At 42.9% G+C, this 22,890-nt stretch overlaps 1 protein-coding gene across 1 annotated transcript in view; it reads right to left on the bottom strand.

Moving 5' to 3' along the window:
• Nucleotides 1-7,225: 7,225 nt before the first annotated feature.
• Nucleotides 7,226-22,890, bottom strand: part of snrpb2 (small nuclear ribonucleoprotein polypeptide B2) — a 39,721-nt gene continuing 24,056 nt past the window's right edge. The window contains exon 6 of the mRNA XM_086008949.1: nucleotides 7,226-7,648. Within this exon, the coding sequence (XP_085865075.1) occupies nucleotides 7,489-7,648 (160 nt within the window). The 3' untranslated portion in view covers nucleotides 7,226-7,488. The remainder of the gene's footprint in view (nucleotides 7,649-22,890) is intronic.

Below are 22,890 nucleotides of genomic sequence, written 5' to 3'. Positions count from 1 at the left end.
CTCCTCTTGGCTCATGAGTCACAGTAGATGGTTGCTCATTTTATTCCCAGTGTTTGTACAATCAACCATTATAGCGGAGAAGAAATAAAACTCATACATATCATTTGTTTATGATGGATTCAAGCATCAGCTTCAATATCAGATCGCTGTTTTCACCTAGGTAGATCAACAGTGTGACTTCTAAAATACTTGAACAAAGTCCCCGTTGGTTTTAGCAAAAACAAAAAAAAATCTAAATCATTGAATTTCTTTTGGAAAAAATGGAATGTATGGTTGATATTTTAGGATGGCACAGAATCACACAGAGACAATATAATTACAGTACAGTAAGATGTATTAAAGCAAAACAATTGCTTCACATATCTGGAAGCATAGTTGTGAAGCATAGCAACTCAAAACATAATTCAATCAAATATTTGTACATCTTGGCAGCATTATTGAGGCATACAGTTGGGGATTTTACCAACAATGTGTTTGTCTAGCTTTCCCTAAATGCATCTATGCTGTTTGCCTCAACTACTCCTTGTGGTAGTGACTTTCACATTGTTACCTAGCTTTTCCTGAATTCCTTATTGGATTTATTGATAACTATTGTAGGAACGGAGGTTCCTATCTGAATAAGGTATTCGACTCGATGAATCAAATCAACAGGTTTTAATGAACAACGAAGTTAACAGGGAAACTACAGGAGAAACGGTACACAGATCTATACAGCTTGCTGGGCACTCGACGACTACTGGAAGATTCTGGAAGCTGACGTCATGACGTTCTTCGCGCCACTGGTGGTCACGTGATCGGCGTCATGACATCGTCACGTGGAGTGCAGGAAAACACAATACAGTACAGTTAACAGGCAGTTTAAAGGTGCAGTCCGCGATTGCACTACACTGTAGTTAAAGGGATTATTACCAATTGTTCTGAGAGCCTTGGTGGCTCCGCCACACTATCTTATATTTATGGCCCCTGGTTTTGGTTTCCCCCACAAATGGAAACATCATGGGGGAAAAATTCGGTATCGCCCTGTTTGGGGCACCATTATCGCCCGTGCGCAGTTTAGCGCCTGGCGCTAATTATCGCCTCTGACAGCAAACTTGGCTTTTATCACCCCTGGAGTGATTCGAGTGTTAAATCAGGCGCTTCACATCTGTCTTAAGGCACAAAGGCCAAGGAGCGAGGCGCTACCTCACAGCGCTGGTGAAGCTCATGTGATGTCAGTCAGCAATGGAACACAGACACACTGGCACTGGCCAATTCTTAAAGGGGAGTTCTGACAAATGGTCATTGACCTGAAACGTTAACTCTGTTTATCTCTTCACAGATGCTGCTTGACCTGCTGAGTTTCTCCAGCATTTTCTGTTTTTATCTTAAAGGGGAGGGTTGTTCTTGCTTTTCATCCACATCCTGCTCATTGCAGCCTTGAATCTCGGCCTGGAGAGACCTGTACATCAAATCTGCTGGAAAGAACAATGGAGACCCCCCAGGGAAAGAGCTCAGAGTGCAGCCCCCACAGTCTCTTCTAAATAGATACAAGGGCAAATCAAAATGAACCTACAAAGTGCTGCTCAGTATGCAAAACTCCTTCACACAGCGTTGAATCTCTCCAGAAGTCTCTCTCTCTCTCTCAGAATGCGTGGTGCACAAATGTCACCAACAAAAAAAGGCAGGAAGCGGTCGCCTTTAAATAGCGCTCTCCCAGTCCCTTTCTGACTGCAAAACGCTCTCCTCAACCTGTCGTTGCTAGCGGCAGGCGGTAAGGCAGGGGGCGCCACTCAATATCCGGTCCGGGGCGCTACCGGGGCGTTGCGCACTCGACTGACGTCACGATCTGCCGGCGCAAGAGATCGTGGTGGCAGTGTTTAGTGCCGCCGCAAAATGTCTAGTTAATTTTGCGCGTGACGCAAACATCGCCGCGCCCGGGCGCTAGTTGCTTTGTGCCCCATTAGTGCCCTCTTAAGGCGCTAACGGGAGGCGCAAACAACTGAATTTTTCCCCCCATGTCTGCATGTACCCTATTATACCCCTTCATAATTTTAAAGACCTCTATTAGGTAAACTTTCAGCCTTCTCTTTTCTAGAACACAGAACCCCAGCCTGTTCAGCCTTTCCTGATAAGTATATCCTCTCAGTTCTCGTATCATCCTTGTGAATCCTTTTTTCACCTTCTTCACTGCCTCTATATCCTTTTTATAATAGAGACCAGAACTGTGCACAGTACTCCAAGTGTGATCTAACCAAGGTTCAATAAAAGTTTAACATAACTTCTCTGCTTTTCAATACTATCCCTCTAGAAATGAACTCGTGCTTGGTTTGCTTTTTTAAATGGCATAATTAACCTGCATCACTACTTTTAGTGATTTGTGCATCTGTACCCCTCGATTCCTTTCCTCCTCTACCACTTTTAGACTTATTATCCAAGCAATATGTGGCCTCTTTACTCTTTCAACCAAAATGTAACACCTCACACTTGTCTATATTGAAATTCATTAGCCAATTACACACTCATTCTCCAAGTTTATTAATGTCTTTATTTGAATTAAATTAACACATTTTAAATCAGATTGTAGTATATGTAAATTAAACTAATGAGAGTTTTAAGTCATGTTCCATAGGGTACCATTATATCACACTCCAATACAGAGGAACAATAGAAGTCCTTCATGCCTGGAAGGTGTAAGCACTACAAGAGAGTAATAATTGAATTGTAAAAATCAGCAACAGCTTCAGCTAAATGGAGAAGGCTTGGAAGTTCAATGTGAATTTCTATTTGGATATTTAACACTTAATATTTAATAATGTAGTTGCAATACTGCCACAGTTTTGTGGAACCAACACAACAACCATCAAAAAAGCAGTGAGATATTTCACCATTGACGTTTCTGAAAACAATTATGGGCCTTAAAACGAAATGATTTTGTAAATAGATGAGCATAATGGGTCAAAGGCCATTGGTTGTGGTGGCAACACAGGACAGATAAGGATAGCTGGGAAAGATAATCAAAAGAGCAGTAAAGTGCTGAAGGACATAAACTGAATAGCAGGAAAAAAAGAAAACATGGCGAACAGAGAGTGGCACATGAGACTGAGCAATGCAGAAGATATTGTATAAAATATAAGACTGCTGTGAACTGTATAGCCTGTACTGAAGTAGCTTGATACATTGAGAACATGTTTGGCTCAATGATGCATGTCTTTTGAACAGGATGTACAAATAATTATGCAACATTAATTACACTTTGTAAAGTTAGTAACTTATTAAAATTACAAAACTTCATTATATTACAAAGTATGGTCACACGGCTATTATTGGGTTAGTAAATTACTCTGACAAAGTCCCCCAGTGGCTAAGTGCAGCACTGAGCTATATTGACCTCAACTGTCAAAATTTAATCGCCGGTCTCAAGATTCTTCCTGAGGCATCATCCTGCCAGAAATAACAACAGAAAATGCTGGAAACACTCAGCAGGTCAGGCAGCATCCGTGGAGAGAGAAACAGAGTTAACATTTCAGGTTGGGTCGCAGACCTGAAACATTGGCCCAGAACTTGGTGTCGGGGGCTTGCCGCACGTGCAAGCCCCCGATGTGCACTCACCCTGCGCGCAGACATCTGAAACCTGGCCCGCAGTGGATTTCCTTTCAGTGGCCAGGTTCTGATGTCGGCACGCTGTGCTAACCTGACCCAGTGCGATGTGCCGGCTGGGATCAGGTGAGCACTGTTCAGCCAATCAGGGGAGGGCTGTGCATGCTGAAAACCGGCATTTCCTCCGGCCAGACGCGTGAGTACCCCTTCCGTACTCACGCGTTTGGGGAGGAATTACTGCCCCAATAACTGTTTCTCTCTCTCGACGGATATTGCCTGACCTGCTGAGTGTTTCCAGCATTTTCTGTTATTTCAGATTTCCAGCATCCGCAGTATTTTGCTACTGAATCATCCTGTCAGATTCTTTCTCTTAAGCGCCATCTGTGGCCAACCATGATAATTTCTACCACTTTTCTCCCAGCCTCCTCCGTTTGAAGCATCTCCTGCCTCTTTCAAAAGCTTTAATTTGAATTTTAAAATTTAGCTGCTCACAGATCTCATTGCCAGACTGTAATCTTGCATAAATGACTACCTTTGCTCAGGAACCATTTCCCTCCTTTTCAAAACTGCCATCATCACCTCCTGCTCAATAAAAACACCTTCAACCCCTTTTATTATTTCCAACTCCTATTGCATATCTATTTTCCATTTCCCTCCAAGGCCCTTGAACAGGTTGTTGTCACCCAGCTCTGCTCATTATTCAAATCCCTACAACCTTGTTTATGCACTGCCCTGTCCAGGTTTTATGCTTGGTTCCATTCCTACTTGTCCCAAAGGAGCTGGCACAATAATAGTTTCTCTTCTTGCCCCCATAAAATTGCTTCTAGAGTACTTCAAGGTTACATTTTTGGCTCCTCCTTTACCTTATTTCCATATTGGTACTTGAAGACTTTGGGATAGATTTTCATCTTCACTGCCTGAGTGGTAATCTGGTGGAGTGGATCGCTTGCCCTTTATAGAGCCCATCTGATTTTCATTCCAAATGGAAAGTTTGTGGGTTCAAGACACAAGCACATAATTCACTTTTTCACTTCAGTGTAATACTGCACTGTTACGGGTGCTGCCTTTTTGATGAGATTTTACACTAAAGCCCGATTTATCCTCTAAGGTGGACATAACAGATCCCATGATACTATTCGAAGAACAAGAAGGGAATTCTCCTGGTGTCCAGGCCAATATTTATCCCTCAACCAACACAAAAACAGATTAACTGGTAATTTATCTCATTGCGATTTGTAGGAGCTTGCTATGTGCAATTTGGTGCCGCGTTCTGTTACATTGCAACAGTAACTACACTTCCCAAAGTACTTCACAGCCAATGAAGTACTTTTGACATCCTGAGATTGTAAAAGGCAGTGTATACAGGTTCTTTCCTTATAATAAATAATTCTGGATTTAGAACTCCAATTCAACCATTTTCAATTCATGTACATAGCATACTACTTGATTCACAAGATAAACGTGAATGAGGAAGGCCATTTAGTCCATCTTAGTTCCTCCATCAGACTCTACACTCCTCCCATTGCAGTATATCCAAATGGTTCCGCGGTTTTTATCCTATTACTCTACTCAGAAATCCATTTCATGTGTTGATCATTGTGTGTGAAGAACCTGGAGATCAGTTTAAATTTGCCATTCATTAGTTTGAACTTGTGTATGCTTGCCTGACTCCCATGGTTTGGTTTGAATTAATTTTCTGGGTTTATCTATTCCATACCATTTAGTATCTTTTATTCCTCTCGGGTCATCTCTCAGTTGCTTCCTCTCAAGGTTGAAAAGCCCAAATTTCTCTCGTCTTTCCTGACACCTGCCTTTTGAGACTAGGGATCTAGGGACTCTTCTCTGAACTGTCTCCAGGACTCTTAATGTCTACCTTGTGTTTTGGTGACCAGAGCTGGGCACAAGAGTCAAGATGTGGTCCAGACCACAGCATGACAGTTTGAGCATGTCCGCCTCCAATTTGTACTCTACAGGAAATGGCTGTAAAGTTTGCCATTCTATTTCTTTGTCGAATGCTGCTCTGCAGTGGTTGGACACGTCAAGCAGAAAATCTACTAAAACCCCATAATCTCTTTCTACCTCACCCGTAAATATTTCAACACAATTTAGGGAGGGTTTCATCTGCCATTGATTTGCCCGCTTAGTTGTTTGTCCACCTCATCTCGTTCCTGTGATACCTCCTCAGATTCCACCTGCACAGATTGATATTATCTGCCAATTTGATTAATTACATAATTTCTGGATCGAAGTCAAAGATTTAAATTAGAATCGGCAGGGATCCAAATACGAATCATTGGGGGCATCCCACTCAGCAATCTTCCCCCCCCCCAAACTCTAACTTAACTTCTCCAACTAGTACCTGATCCTTTCTATCCTTCAGTTTAATCTCTTTTCCATTCCCAATATTTGATCTGAATTCCCACCACAGAGTTTAATTAGTTGCCTTTTGTGCAGAACTTTATCAAATGGCTTTTGGAAGTCTAGATACCTCACATTGCAAGGCCTTCCACAGTGCACTTGGGGTGTTACTTCAAGAAAGTCAAGATGACTAGTCAGACAAGATTCTGCTCCTTCTGAAAGTTTTATATTTTGCTTGCTAGGTAATTATCCTACAAGTAGTCATTGATGATTAAATTCCATTATTTTACCTTGTATTGAAGAATAATAGGTCTGTAAATGCCTGTATCTTTGTCACCCTCTGAAAATAAACATATTAGCCGGTTTACAATCTACTCGTTCCTTCCCACTGTTTATTGACCCTCAATGACTGTTCAGGTCTCGCACTCATCCCTGATCTTAGTACTGAAAATACTACGTATTCCTGGGAATTATTTGTTCAGAGCCTTTTTAGCCTGTCTAAGGGCATGTTGTTCATGTCTTCGCTAGTGACTATCTGAAGGAAGAAATAATTTAATATTAACTACCATGTGCTCATCCTTCATTTCAGCCCCAATTGCATGTGTTATGGTTTTCACCACTTTTCTGACTGCCTCCTACTGTTATTGTATTGTTAGAATTTATGTTTTACAGCTCCAGCTGTTTCTTTGCCCCCACATCTGTCTCTACCCCACTGACTTTTTCCTTCTGGATCTTCCTATATTCATCCAGTGAATACCCCCACCGTTCTTCCTGTAGAGATCATTCTTCCTCCTGATTTAGCTACTGATTAATTCATTAATAGTCGAGCATGTTTAGTCTACACTTGCTGCTTCTCATGTATTGATACTGCATGCTCAGCTGATGTCTATAAAGGTGTTCCATCTGTCCCCAATAACATTTGTTGAGCAAACCACACCTTCAATTTGCTTATGCAGCTCCCCATATTTTCCTCCCCCAAGCTAACCAATTTAAAATTATACACTGGCTCCTGGTCTTCATTATATATAAATTACAGATCATGTCAAACTTTATTATGTGGTCGCCTTGTAATGTAGAGCAGTACTATTAGAGGTGTCAGAGCAGAGTACCTGGGCAGGATTGACAGATAAATTTAAGCACCTGTGCAAATGGGATATATATTTTCTATAACTCCTCTACAATTTTAGTCAAAGTTTACAGGATTCATTATGAGTTTCAAAGAAACAGTCTGGAGCCCAGGAACTTGATTCCAAATTTCAATATAAAATTACATGCTATCATTCTGAAAAAGTTACTGAAAACTCTACATTTATTGTATAAAACAATCAGGACAGTCTCTGCATTTTCAGATGTCTGCAGCCAATATCATATGCAGAAAATGTAACTATTTTCCATTTGTAAGCTACATTTCAATTTTTGGTACATTGCAATCGTTGAAGTCCACAAAGCTGATCAATTGCTTCAGAAGTTTTGTTGGTTTATTTTCAATAAGTAAACTGCAATCAAGGTCAAATTAAGCTAGTTGGAACAGTTTTTCTCCCGATGACCTCAAAATTACTTCTTGGCATAAGTGATCTTCATGGCATGAGATGGTGTAATTCTGAATCCCTGTAACGCATCACGTGCAGCCCCAGCCTGTCCTTCATTCTCGAATTCCACAAAAGCTATGTCATGTCGGACAGGCACCAAACGCACCTCTTTGAAACCAGGGAACCTAGGTTATAAAAATAAAATAAATTTAGTGTTTACGTACTCCAATTGTTTCAAACAGCAAAAAAACAAACTATTTGATTTGTAAAATTTTTCAAGTTGATTTGCAAAGCTAATTCAGATAGTCCCATTATTGACTTAAAATGTATTAAACAAAAACTGGTAAAAATGTACTAAACAAAAACTGTTAAAAAAAGGAGAGAAATCCCAGCTGTTCACATGTACAAAACATTGTATGCTTTACAAGCAGAGGTAAAAAAATCCAACAGGGCATACAGCAGGTATGAGATGGCAGCTCCTGCAGGATAAAACAAGCTGATATGAAAGGCTTTTAAATGACCATTGACGAGCAACAGGTCTTTGTTGGGAACTGGAAATTAGTCCTACAAATGACAAGAACATCTGAAACAGTGGAACATTATAAAAATAGTACTAATCTTAAGAACTCTATGCCTTTTGCCTCAAAATCTGATTTATTAATTTAATGTACATAATATTAAACGTCAATTCATGTTATCATACAATTACAATTTCTATCTATGTTTAAATAATCCTCTATTTTAAGAAATCTGGTGTCAGTGAGAAAATTCTGAACAAGCTTTGTCTTGCAAAGTTTGCTTTGAAACAACTCAAATTCACCAACTTGAAAACTGTGGTAAGAGTGGCACTGCAGTATTAGACACTGGAGGGACAAGTGTGAAGCGACAAGTTTATGCCTGCAATCCCCCAGTCTGCTGGATTCCTGATCTCAGTCCTGCTGTTAAAGGGAAGCGCCAAGCAGAAAATTTGACTTCCTACAGGATGCTCGACAATAAAAACAATAAACTGATCTCGGGGCACTGTTGTATACCCCCCAGCAACATTGACTGAAGCCAGTGAACAGTTTGCCCACTTGCAGATAACAAGACGACCAAGAATCTGAAAGGGATGGAAAAATATATGCAAGAGATATAAAAAGCATTCAAGTCAAAAGAACAAACAAATGTAATTTCGTCTGAAACATAGAAGATAGGAGCAGGAGTAGGCCATTCGGCCCCTCAAGCCTGTTCCACCATTTAATGAGATCATGGCTGATCATCCAAATTACATCCCTTTAGCCTCAAAAAATATATCTAACTCTTTCTTGAATATATTTAATGAATTGGCCTCAACTGCCTTCTGTGGTAGAGAATTCCACAGGTTCACCACTCTCTGGGTGAAGAAATTCCTCCTCATCCAGTGGTAGGGGATTCTATCGTAAGGGGAACAGATAGGCATTTCTGTGGCCGTAGACGTGACTCCAGGATGGTTTGTTGCCTCCCTGGTGCCAGGGTCAAGGATGTCACTGAACGGCTGCAGGGCATTCTGAAGGGGGAGGGTGAACAGTCAGAGGTCGTGGTTCACATTGGGACCAATGACATGGGTAGGAAGATGGATGAGGTCCTGCAGCAAGAATTTAGGGAGCTAGGTAGCAGATTAAAGAGCAGGACCTCAAAGGTTGTAATCTCTGGATTACTCCCGGTGCCACGTGCTAGTGAGTATAGGAATAGGAGGATAGAGCAGATGAATGCGTGGCTAAAGAGTTGGTGCAGGAGGGAGGGCTTTAGTTTCCTGGATCACTGGGCCTGCTTCTGGGGAAGGTGGGACTTGTACAAGTCGGACGGGTTGCACCTGAACCAGAGTGGGACAAATATCCTTGCGGGGAGGTTTGCTAGCACTGTTCGGGGGGGGGGGGGGGTTTAAACTAAAATGGCAGGGGGTTGGGAACCTGAGCAGGGAGACAGAGGAAAGGGAAACAGGGATAAAAGCAAAAGATAGGAAGGAGAAAAACAAAAGTGGCAGTCAGAGAAATCAACGGTTTAAATCAAACGTGGCCACAGTAAATAATAATTCTAATAGGTCTAAGAGCGTTAAAAAAACAAGCCTGAAAGCTTTGTGTCTTAATGCGAGGAGCATTTGTAATAAGGTGGACGAATTGGCTGCGCAAATAGAGGTAAACGAATATGATTTGGTTGGGATTACGGAAACGTGGCTCAAGGATGGCCAAGACTGGGAACTCAACATCCAGGGGTATTCGATATTCATAGAAACATAGAAGATAGGAGCAGGAGATTCGGCCCTTCAAGCCTGCTCCGCCATTCAACGAGATCATGGCTAATCATCCAAACCCTAGCACCCGGTCCCTACACCGACAGCCATCCCACCCAAGCCCTATTCCCGTAACCCCACGTATTTAATCCCCCCTAACACTAAGGGTCAATTTTTATCATGGCCAATCAACCTAACCCGCACATCTTTGGACTGTGGGAGGAAACCGGAGCACCCGGAGGAAACCCACGCAAACACGGGGAGAATGTGCAAACTCCACACAGACAGACAGTCACCCGAGGCCGGATTTGAACCCGGGTCTCTGGCGGTGAGGCAACAGTGCTAACCACTATGCCACCGTGCTATTCAGGAAAGATAGACAAAAAGGAAAGGCAGGTGGGGTAGCATTACTGGTTAAAGAAGGGATTAATACAATTGTAATGAAGGATATTAGCTCTGATGATGTGGAATCTGTATGGGTAGAATTGAGAAATACCAAGGGGAAAAAAACATTAGTGGGAGTGGTATATAGGCCTCCAAACAGTAAGGCGGAGGTTGGGGATGGCATTAAAAGGGAAATCAAAGAAGCGTGCAATAAGGGCACAGCAGTCATCATGGGTGACTTTAATCTACATATAGATTGGGCCAACCAAATTAGTAGCAATACTGTGGAGGAGGAATTCCTGGAGTGTTTATGGGATGGTTTCCTGGACCAATATGTCGAGGAACCAACCAGAGATCAGGCCATCTTAGACTGGGTATTATGTAACGAGAAAGGATTAATTAGCAATCTTGTTGTACGAGGCCCCTTGGGTCGGAGCGATCATAATATGATCGAATTCTTCATTAAGATGGAGAATGAAGTAGTTGACTCAGAGACTAGGGTCCTCAATTTAAATAAAGGAAACTACGATGGTCTGAGGAGTGAGTTGGGTAGGATTGATTGGGGAATGGCACTCAAAGGGTTGACGGTGGATTGGCAATGGCAAACATTCAAAGACCGAATGGATGAGCTACAGAATTTGTTCATCCCAGTTTGGCATAAAAGTAAAACAAAAAAGGTGACTCAACCGTGGCTACAAGGGAAATTAGGGATAGCATAAGATCCAAGGAGAGGACATATAAATTGGCCAGAAAAAGCAATAATCCTGAGGATTGGGAGCAGTTTAGGATTCAACAAAGGAGGACAAAGGGATTAATTAAGAAAGGGAAAATAGAATATATGAGAGTAAGCTAGCAGGGAACATAAAAACTGACTGTAAAAGCTTTTATAGATATATGAAGAGAAAAAGGTTGGTGAAGTCAAGCGTAGGTCCCTTGCAGTCAGAATCAGGGGAATTTATAATGGGAAACGAAGAAATGGCAGACCAACTAAATACATACTTTGGTTCTGTCTTCACAAAGGAGGACACAAATAGCCTCCCAGAGATGCCAGAGAACATAGGGTCTGATGAAAGGGTGGAACTGAAAGAAATCAGTATTTGTAGGGAAATGGTGTTAGGAAAATTGATGGGACTGAAGGCCGATAAATCCCCAGGCCCTGATAATCTACATCCTAGGGTACGTAAGGAAGTGGCCCTAGAAATAGTAGATGCATTGCTGGTCATCTTCCAGAACTCGATAGACTCTGGAACAGTACCCATGGATTGGAGGGTAGCTAATGTTACCCCACTATTCAAAAAAGGTGGTAGAGAAAAAGCAGGGAATTATAGACCGGTAAGCCTGACATCGGTAGTGGGGAAAATGCTAGAGTCTATTATAAAAGATGCAATAGCAGAGCACTTGGAAAGCAGTGACAGGATCAGACAAAGTCAACATGGATTTACAAAAGGTAAATCATGCTCGACTAATCTACTGGAATTTTTTGAGGATGTAACTGGTAAAATAGATAAGGGAGAACCAGTGGATGTGGTGTATTTGGACTTCCAGAAGGCTTTCGATAAGGTCCCACATGAGAGATTAGCGTGTAAAATTAAGGCACATGGGATTGGGGGCAAGGTATTGACTTGGACAGAGAATTGGTTGGCAGACAGAAAGCAAAGAGTTGGAATAAACGGGTTGTTTTCCGAGTGGCAGGCAGTGACTAGTGGGGTACCGCAAGGATCGGTCCTAGGACCCCAGGTGGGAGGGTAAGCTGTGAGGAGGATGTTGTGAAACTCCAGTACGATTTGGACAGGTTGGGTGATTGGGCAGAAACATGGCAAATGCACTATAATGTGGATAAATGTGAGGTTATCCATTTTGGTGGCAAAAACAGGAAGGCAGATTATTTGAATGGCAATAGATTGGGAGAAGGGGAAGTGCAAAGAGACCTGGGTGTTCTTGTGCACCAGTCGCTGAAGGTAAGCATGCAGGTGCAGCAGGCGGTTAAGGCGGCAAATGGTATGTTGGCCTTCGTAGCAAGAGGGTTCGAGTACAGGAACAAGGATGTCTTGCTACAGTTGTACAGGGCCTTGGTGAGACCGCACCTTGAGTATTGTGTGCAGTTTTGGTCGCCTTATCTGAGGAAGGACGTTCTTGCCATGGAAGGAGTGCAGCGAAGATTCACCAGGCTGATACCTGGGATGGCAGGAATGACGTATGAGGAGAGATTGTGTCGATTGGGCTTATACTCACTGCAGTTTAGAAGATTCAGAGGGGATCTCATCAAAACCTATAAAATTCTGTCAGGCCTGGACAGACTAGATGCAGGAAGGATGTTTCTGATGGCCGGGGAGTCCAGAACCAGGGGTCATAGTCTAAGGATAAGGGATAAGCCATTTAGGACTGAAATGAGGAGAAATTTTTTCACCCTGTGGAATTCTCTGCCAGAGGACGGTGGAGGCCAGTTCATTAAATATATTCAAGAAAGAGTTGGATATATTTCTTAAGGCTAAAGGGATCAAGGGATATGGGGAGAAGGCAGGGACAGGGTACTGAATTTGGATGATCAGCCATGATCTCATTGAATGGCGGAGCAGGCTCGAGGGGCCGAATGGCCTACTCCTGCTCCTATCTTCTATGTTAAATGGCTTACCCCTTATCCTTAGACTGTGACCTCTGGTTCTAGACTCCCCTGCCATCGGGAACATCCTTCCTGCATCTAGTCTGTCTAGTGCTGTTAGAATTTTATAAGTTTCAATGAGATCCCCCTCATTCTTCTAAACTCTAGCGAATACAAGCCGAATTGACCCATTCCCTCCTCATACGTCATTCCTGCCATCCCAGGTATCAGTCTGGTGAATCTTTGCTGCACTCCCTCCATGGCAAGAACATCCTTCCTCAGACAAGGCGACCAAAACTGCACACAATACTCTAGGTATGGTCTCACCAAGGCCCTGTACAACTGCAGCAAGACATCCTTTCTCCTGTACTCGAATCCTCTCACTATGAAGGCCAACATACCATTTGCCTTCTTAACCGCCTGCTGAACCTGCATGCTTACCTTCAGCGACTGGTGCACAAGGACACCCAGGTCTCGTTGCACTTCCCCTTTTCCCAATCTATTGCCGTTCAGATAATAATCTGCCTTCCTGTTTTTGCCACCAAAGTGGATAACCTCACATTGATCCACATTATACTGCATCTGCCCAATCACCCAACCTGTCCAAATCATACTGGAGTTTCTCTGCATCCTCCTCACAGCACATACGCCCACCCAGCTTTGTGTCATCTGCAAACTTGGAGATATTACATCTAGTTGCCTCGTCTAGATCATGAATATATATTGTGAATAGCTGGGGTCCTAGCACCGATCCCTGCGGTACCCCACTAGTCACTGCCTTCCACTCCGAAAAAGACTCGTTTATTCCAACTCTTTGCTTCCTGTCTGCAACCAGTTCTCTATCCTAGTCAGCCCCCAATCCCATGTGCTTTAACTTTGCATGCTAATCTCTTATGCGGGACCTTATCGAAAGCCTTCTGAAAGTCCATATACACATCCACTGGTTCTCCCTTATCTATTCTACCAGTTACATCCTCAAAAAATCCCAGCAGCTTAGTCAAGCACGATTTACCTTTTGTAAATCCATGTTGACTTTGTCCGATCCTGTCACTGTTTTCCAAGTGCTCTGTTATTACATCTTTTATAATGGACTCTAGCATTTCCCCCACTACCGACGTCAGGCTTACTGGTCTATAATTCCCTGTTTTCTCTCGACCCCCTTTTTTAAATAGTGGGGTTACATTAGCTATCCTCCAATCCATGGGAACTGTTCCAGAGTCTACAGAATTTTGGAAGATGACCAGCAATGCATCTACTATTTCTGGGGCCACTTCCTTAAGTACCCTAGGATGTAGATTATCAGGCCCTGGGGAATTTATCAACCTTCAATCCCGTCAATTTCCCTACAAATACTGATTTCATTCAGTTTCTCCCTCTCATTAGACCCTATGTTCCCCAACATCTCTGGGAGGTTATTTGTGTCCTCCTTTGTGAAGACAGAACCAAAGTGTGTATTTAATTGGTCTGCCATTTCTTTGTTCCCCATTATAAATTCCCTTGATTCTGACTGCAAGGGACCTACGCTTGATTTCACCAATCTTTTTCTCTTCACATATCTATAGAAGCTTTTACAGTCAGTTTTTATGTTCCTGAAAGCTTACTCTCGTACTCTATTTCCCCCCTCTTAATTAATCCCTTTGTCCTCATTTGCTGAATCCTAAACTGCTCCCAATCCTCAGGTTTGCTGCTTTTACTGGCCAAATTATATGTCCTCTCCTTGGATCTTATGCTATCCCTAATTTCCCTTGTTAGCCACGGTTGAGTCACCTTTTTTGTTTTATTTTTATGCCAAACATATAGATTGAGCTAACCAAATTAGTAACAATACTGTGGAGGAGGAATTCCTGGACTGTATACAGGATGGTTTCCTGGACCAGTATGTCGAGGAACCAACTAGAGACCAGGCCATCTTAAGAACATAAGAAATAGGAGGAGTAGGCCAATCGGCCCCTTGAGCCTGCTCCGCCATTCAATAAGATCATGGCTGATCTGATCCTAACCGCCAATCTACTATCACAGAACCATCTCCTGAATCTAACAGAATTAGACACACAAAATAGGAGCAGGATCAGGCTACACGGCCCCTGGGCCCGCTCCGCTACCCACAGGGCCATGTCCGATCCGAACCTAGACTCATGTCCAAATTCCTGCCCGCTCCCCGTAACCCTTAATTCCCTTTACTTCTAGGAAACTGTCTATTTCTGTTTTAAATTTATGTAATGATGTAGCTTCTACAGCTTTTTGGGGCAGCATATTCCATGGACCTACCACCCTGAGTGAAGTAGTTCCTCCTCATCTCAGTTTTGAAAGAGCAGCCCCTATTCTAAGACTATGCCCCCTAGTTCTAGTTTCACCCATCATCGGGAACATCCTCCCCGCATCCACCCGATCCAACCCCTTCACAATCTTATATGTTTCAATAAGATCGCCTCTCATTCTTCTGAACTCCAATGAGTAGAGTCCCAATCTACTCAACCTCTCCTCATATGTCCATCCCCTCATCCCCGGGATTAACCGAGTGAACCTTCTTTGTACTGATTCGAGAGCAAGTATGTCTTTTCTTAAGTATGGACACCAAAACTGTATGCAGTATTCCAGGTGCGGTCTCACCAATACCTTGTACAACTGAAGCAATACCTCCCTATTTTTATATTCTATCCCCCTAGCAATGAAAGCCAACATTCCATTGGCCTTCTTAATCACTTGCTGCACCTGCATACTAACCTTTTGAGTTTCGTGCACCAGGACCCCCAGATCCCTTTGTACTTCAGTACTTTCCAGTTTCTTGCCATTAAGGTAATAACTTGCTCTACGATTTTTCCTGCCAAAGTGCATAACCTCACACTTTCCAGTATTGTATTCCATCTGCCAAATCTCTGCCCACTTACTTAGCCTGTCTATGTCCCCTTGCAGGTTTTTTATGTCCTCCTCACTCACTACTTTCCCTCCCATCTTAGTATCATCTGCAAACTTTGATATGCTACACTCGGTTCCCTCCTCCAAATCGTTAATATAGATTGTAAAGAGTTGGGGACCCAGCACCGACCCCTGCGGAACACCACTAGTTACTGATTACCAGTCTGAGAATGAACCATTTATCCCAACTCTCTGCCTTCTTTTAGATAGCCAATCCTCTATCCATGCCAGAATATTACCTCCAATCCCGTGATTTTTTATCTTAAGCAATAATCTTTTGTGTGGCACCTTGTCAAATGCCTTTTGGAAGTCTAAATACACTACGTCCACTGGTTCCCCTTTATCCACCCTATATGTTACTTCCTCAAAGAACTCCAGCAAATTTGTCAAACATGACTTCCCCTTCATAAAACCATGCTGACTTTGTCCTATTAAATTATGATTATCCAAATGTCCCGTTACTGTCTCCTTAATAATGGACTCCAAAATTTTACCTACCACAGATGTTAGGCTAACCGGTCTATAGTTTCCAGCCTTCTGTCTACTGCCCTTTTTAAATAAGGGTGTTACATTAGCAGTTTTCCAGTCTGCCGGGTCCTTTGCTGAGTCCAGGGAGTTTTGGAAAATTATTACCAATGCATCCACAATCCCTACCGCCACTTCCCTCAAGACCCTAGGATGTAAGCCATCAGATCCAGGTGATTTATCCGCCTTGAGTCCCATTATTTTACCGAGTACCACTTCCTTAGTGATTTTGATCGTATTTAGCTCCTGCCCCCCTATAGCCCCCTGTTTGTCCAGTGTTGGGATATTCTTAGTGTCCTCTACTGTAAAGGCTGATACAAAATATTCAGTGTTTTTGCCATCTCCATATTTCCCACCATTAATTTCCCGGTCTCATCCTCTAAGGGACCAACATTTACTTTAGCCACCCTTTTTCTTTTTATATAACTATAAAAACTCTTACTATCTGTTTTTATATTTTTTGCTAATTTACTTTCATAATCTATCTTCCCTTTCTTAATCAATCTTTTTGTTATTTTTTGCTGTCTTTTAAAGTTTTCCCAATCCTCTATCCTCCCACTAGATTTGGCTACCTTATATGCCCTTGTTTTTAGTCGAATACTATCCTTAATTTCTTTATTTAGCCACGGATGGCTGTCTTTTCTTTTACACCCTTTTCTTCTCAGTGGAATACTTTTTTTTTGGAAGTTGTAAAATAACTCCTTAAATGTACACCACTGATCATGTATTGTCTTACCCTTTAATCTATTTTCCCAATCCACTCTACTCAATTCCGCTCTCATACCTTCATAGTCTCCTTTATTCAAGCTTAGCACGCTTGTTTGAGATCCAACCTTCTCACCCTCTAATTGAATATGGAATTCAACCATGTTATGGTCACTCATTCCAAGGGGATCCTTTACTAGAACATTTTTAATTAATCCTGTCTCGTTACACTGGACCAGATCTAAGGTTGCTTGCCCCCTGGTTGGTTCAGTTACATACTGCTCAAGAAACCCATCCCTAATACACTCAATGAACTCATCCTCAAGGCAGCCCTGCCCAATTTGATTTGTCCAATTAATATGATAGTTAAAATCCCCCATAATTATAGATGTTCCCTTATTAGAAGCCTCAACTATTTCCTGATTGATACTCAGTCCAACAGAGTTGCAACTGTTCGGAGGCCTATAGACTACACCCACTAGTGTTTTTTTCCCCTTATTATTCCTTACCTCCACCCAAACTGTTTCATTATCCTGATCTTTTGACCCAATATCATTTCTCTGTATTACAGTGATTCCTTCCTTTATTAACATAGCCACCCCACCTCCCCTTCCTTCCTGCCTGCCTGTCCTTCCTGATCGTTAAATAACCTGGTATGTTTAATTCCCAGGCATTGTCACCCTGCAGCCATGTTTCTGTAATGGCCACAAGGTCATACCCATATGTAGTTATTTGTGCCATTAACTCGTCTATTTTGTTACGAATGCTACGTGCAGATAGAGAACTTTCAAATATGTTTTGTGACACTTAGTTCCTGCTTTTGCCCTTTTTATTACTTTACCTTTTACTCCATACCTTCTGCCACTTCCCGACACGGTCTGGTTTTTAATTTCCCCACTGCTACCTAAGTCTATGACCTTCTCTGTTGTCATTTTTATTATTTGCTCTCTAGGAACCTCCCCCTCACTAGTTAGTTTAAAGCCCTCTCTACAGCCCTAGTTATATGATCCGCCAGGACTCTAGTCCCAGCTCTGGCCAAGTGAAGCCCGTCCCAACGGAACAGCTCCCTCCTGCCCCAGTACTGGTGCCAGTGTCCCAGGAAGCAAAACCCAATTCTCCCACACCAGTCTTTGAGCCACGCATTTAACTCTAATTTTATTTGTCCTAGCCAAATTCGCTCGTGGCTCAGGTAGATTATTACCCTTGAGGTTCTGTTTTTTAATTTGACCTCTAGCTGCTCATACTCCTTTAACAGAACCGGCTTCCTAGTCCTATCTACGTCGTTTGTACCAACATGGACCACGACAACTGGATCCACCCCCTCCCACTGCAAGTTTCTTTCCAGCCCAGAGGAGATGTCCTTAACCCTGGCACTGGGTAGGCAACACAGCCTTCGGGACTCTCGCTCTCGGCTGCAGAGAACTCTATCTAGCCCCCTAATACTATCCCCTACCACTACAACATTTCTATTTACTCCCCCCCTCTTGAATGGCCCCCCGTTCCACGGTGCTGTGGCCAGGTTGCTCATCCTCCCTGCAGTCCCTGCTCCTGTCCCCACAGGGAGTAAGAACCTCAAACCTGCTGGTCAAGAGCAAGGGCTGCGGCTCCTCCAGCTCTACCTGCTGGATCCCCGTACCTGCCTCACTCGTAGTCACACCGTCCTGTCCCTGACCATGGGCTACATCTGAATTAATTAAGTTCATAGGTGTGACCAGCTCCCGATACACAGAGTCCAGGTACTTCTCCCCCTCTCTGATGTGTCGCAGTGTCTGAAGCTCAGACTCCAGCTCATCAACACAGAGCTGGAGTTCCTGTAGCAGCAGACACTTGTCACAGACGTAATCACCGTGAGCCTCAATGGGGTTCACCGGCTCCCACATCTCGCAACAGTAACACATCACCTGCTCCATTCTATGTAATTAATTAAATTTTTTATTGTGAGTTATGGACACCCTCTGCCCAATTTTAGATGCTAGTATCCCCTTTAATTAATTGGATTTAAATTAAATCAATCCCTCTAGTTACACCAGTTAAATGGTTTACCAACAGTCACTCTGCACCAGAAAGGCCTTATTAACTACAACCCAGAGTTAAAGTTTGAAAAGAGCATCTAACACCCCACTTACCCTAACTCACACTTACCCAAACTCACAGCACTCTTTGATGACACGCAGTCAGTGCTTGCTCACGCTAGGACTGGTCTTTTTATACTGTTTGTTTGTTTACAGCCAAATGAGTCTCCCCTGCTGATTGGGTAGAAAACTGGTTTCCACTGCCTGCTGTGCCAATTTACTCCTACTGCAGTGTAACCTTGTTTTACTCTTCTTCAACCAACAGAATCCCAAATATTTAACTTTTCCCCTTTACTTAAACTGCTTAAGTAATCTTATTAAGAATGATTTAAAGAGAAATAACAATTAAAGAACTCTCACACTTACCCAAACTCACAGCACTCAGACTTAGACTGGGTATTATGTAATGAGAAAAGATTAATTAGCAATCTTGTTGTGCGAGGCCCCTTGGGGCAGAGCGATCATAATATGATCAAATTCTTCATTAAGATGGAGAGTGAAGTAGTTGACTCAGAGACTAGGGTCCTGAACTTAAATAAAGGAAACTATGATGGTATGAGGCACGAGTTGGGTAGGATTGATTGGGGAATGTTATTCAAAGGGTTGACAGTGGATAGGCAATGGCAAACATTCAAAGATCGCATGGATGAACTAGAGAATTTGTTCATCCCTGTTTGGCATAAAAATAAAACAAAAAAGGGTGACTCAACCGTGGCTAACAAGGGAAATTAGGGATAGCATAAGATCCAAGGATAGGACATATAAATTGGCCAGAAAAAGCAGTAAACCTGAGGATTGGGAGCAGTTTAGGATTCAGCAAAGGAGGACAAAGGGATTAATTAAGAGGGGGAAAATAGAGTACGAGAGTAAGCTTTCAGGAACATAAAAACTGACTGTAAAAGCTTTTTATAGATATTGTGAAGAGAAAAAGATTGGTGAAGTCAAGCGTAGGTCCCTTGCAGTCAGAATCAGGGGAATTTATAATGGGGAACAAAGAAATTAAATACATACTTTGGTTCAGTCTTCACAAAGAAGGACACAAATAACCTCCCAGAGATGTCGGGGAACATAGGGTCTAATGAGAGGGAGGAACTGAATGAAATCAGTATTTGTAGGGAAATGGTGTTAGGGAAATTGACGGGATTGAAGGCCGATAAATCCCCAGGGCCTGATAATCTACATCCTAGGGTACTTAAGGAAGTGGCCCTAGAAATAGTAGATGCATTGCTGGTCATCTTCCAGAATTCTATAGACTCTGGAACAGTTCCTATGGATTGTAGGGTCGCTAATGTTGCCGCACTGTTCAAAAAAGGTGGTAGAGGGAAAACGGGGAATTATAGATCGGTAAGCCTGACATCGGTAGTGGGGAAAATGCTAGAGTCCATTATAAAAGATGTAATAGCAGAGCACTTGGAAAGCAGTGACAGGATCGGACAAAGTCAACATGGATTTACAAAAGGTTAATCGTGCTTGACTAACCTACTGGAATTTTTTGAGGATGTAACTGGTAGAATAGATAAGGGAGAACCAGTGGATGTGATGCATTTGGACTTTCAGAAGGCTTTCGATAAGGTCCTGTATAAGAGATTAGCGTGTAAAGTTAAGGCACATGGGATTAGGGGCAAGGTACTGACTTGGATAGAGAACTGGTTGGCAAACAGGAAACAAAGAGTTGGAATAAACGGGTCTTTTTCCAAGTGGCAGGCAGTGACTATTAGGGTACCGCAGGGATCAGTGCTAGGACCTCAGCTATTCACAATATATATTCATGATCTAGACGAGGGAACTAGATGTAATATCTCCAAGTTTGCAGATGACACAAAGCTGGGTGGGCGTGTGTGCTGCGAGGAGGATGCCAAGAAACTCCAGGATGATTTGGACAGGATGGGTGATTGGGCAGAAGCATGGCACATGCAGTATAATGTGGATAAATGCGAGGTTATCCACTTTGGTGGCAAAAACAGGAAGGCAGATTATTATCTGAACAGGAATAGATTGGGAGAAGGGGACGTGCAACGAGACCTGGGTGTCCTTGTGCACCAGTCGCTGAAGGTAAGCATGCAGGTGCAGCAGGCAGTTAAGAAGGTAAATGGTATGTTGGCCTTCGTAGCGAGGGGGTTTGAGTACAGGAACAAGGATGTCTTGCTGCAGTTGTACAGGGCCTTGGTGAGACCACACCTTGAGTATTGTGTGCAGTTTTGGTCGCCTTATCTGAGGAAGGATGTTCTTGCCATGGAGGGAATGCAGCGAAGATTCAACAGAGTGATACCTGGGATGGCAGGAATGACGTATGAGGAGAGATTGGGTCGATTGGGCTTATACTCGCTGGAGTTTAGAAGAATGAGAGGGGATCTCATTGAAACTTATAAAATTCTAACAGGACTAGATGCAAGAAGGATGTTCCCGATGGCAGGGAAGTCCAGAACCAGGGGTCACAGTCTAAAGATAAGTGGTAAGCCATTTAGGACAGAGATGGAGAAATTTCTTCACCCAGAGGGTGGTGAACCTGTGGAATTCTCTACCACAGAAGGCAGTTGAGGCCAATTCATTAAATATATTCAAGAAGGAGTTAGATATATTTCTTAAGGCTAAAGGGATCAAGGGCTATGGGGAGAAGGCAGGGACAGGGTACTGAGTTTGGATGATGAGCCATGATCTCATTGAATGGCGGAGCAGGCTAGAGGGGCCGAATGGCCTACTCCTATCTTCTATGTTTCTATGTTTAAGTAACATTCCCCAATCCATCCTAGCCAACTTGTGCCTTATACAGGAAACTTTTTCTTATCCGGCACCGACGGGACCAACGTGGTGCCGGTTCATCAAAAATTCCAGATAACCGAACGCTATAGTAAAAGATACGGAGAGATGAGAGCTCCGTATAAAGCAACAAACCCTGTTGCTTAGCAACAGGTTCCGAACAATGGCCACAAGTTCCAAGCGTCTCTGTAGCTTAGCAACAGCTGCAGCCACACCCTTGCACAGCAACAGATGGAGGAAGGCAAGTACAATATGAAGTAAAACTTACCTGAACCTACTCCTGAATTTTGCCGGTTAACCGAGATTTCTGGTTACAGGAAACTTTGTGCTATCCAGAGGTGAGCTATCCGGCAAACTGGAGCCACCGGCAGAAATCAGGTGCCGTTTTTTATTCTTCTTGTTTGTTTTCTTTGCTTTTCCCCCCCCCCCCGCCCCCCCTACAGTCAAGCAATGCAAGGTCTGTAGCTATAGCAACAGCTTTAGCTACAGACCCTTGCAGCCACACACACACACACACACACACACGAGTGTTTAGAAGCTGTTGCTAAGCAACAGTGATTGTTGTCAGATATGGAGATAAGAATCTCCGTATCTTTCAACATTAACTCTGGAGTGTACGGCACTTTTTAGGCAACAGCAGCAGCTCGGTCCCGTCGGTGCCGGATAGCACAAAGTTTCCTGTATTTAGGTGCCGGTAAATCGAAAGTTTCCTGTACCATTGTAGTTTCCTTTATTTAAATTCAGGACCCTAGTCTCGGAGTCAATTACTTCACTCTCCATCTTAAATGAAGAATTCTATCATATTATGATTGTTCCTCCCCAAGGGGCCTCGCACAACAAGATTGCTAATTAATCCTCTCATTACATAATATGGCCTGATCTCTAGTTGGTTCCTCGACATATTGGTCCAGGAAACCATTCCGTATACACTCCAGGAATTCCTCCTCCACAGTATTGTTACTAATTTGATTAGCCCAATCTATATGTAGATTAAAGTCACCCATGATAACTGCTGTGCCCTTATTGCACGCGTCTCTAATTTCCCATTTAATGCCATCCCCAACCTCAGCATTACTGTTTGGGGGTCTGTATATAACTCCCACTAACGTTTTCTGCCCCATGGTATTCCTCAGCTTTATCCATACAGATTCTACATTCTCAGCTCTAACCATACAGATTCCACATCATCAGAGCGGATATCCTTCCTTACTATTGTGTTAA

This window comes from Somniosus microcephalus, chromosome 16 (genome assembly GCF_052327205.1).
Source record: "Somniosus microcephalus isolate GS21.2 chromosome 16, FLI_Smic_1.0, whole genome shotgun sequence".
NCBI lineage: Eukaryota > Metazoa > Chordata > Chondrichthyes > Squaliformes > Somniosidae > Somniosus > Somniosus microcephalus.
This window is presented reverse-complemented; position numbering and strand designations above follow the sequence as displayed.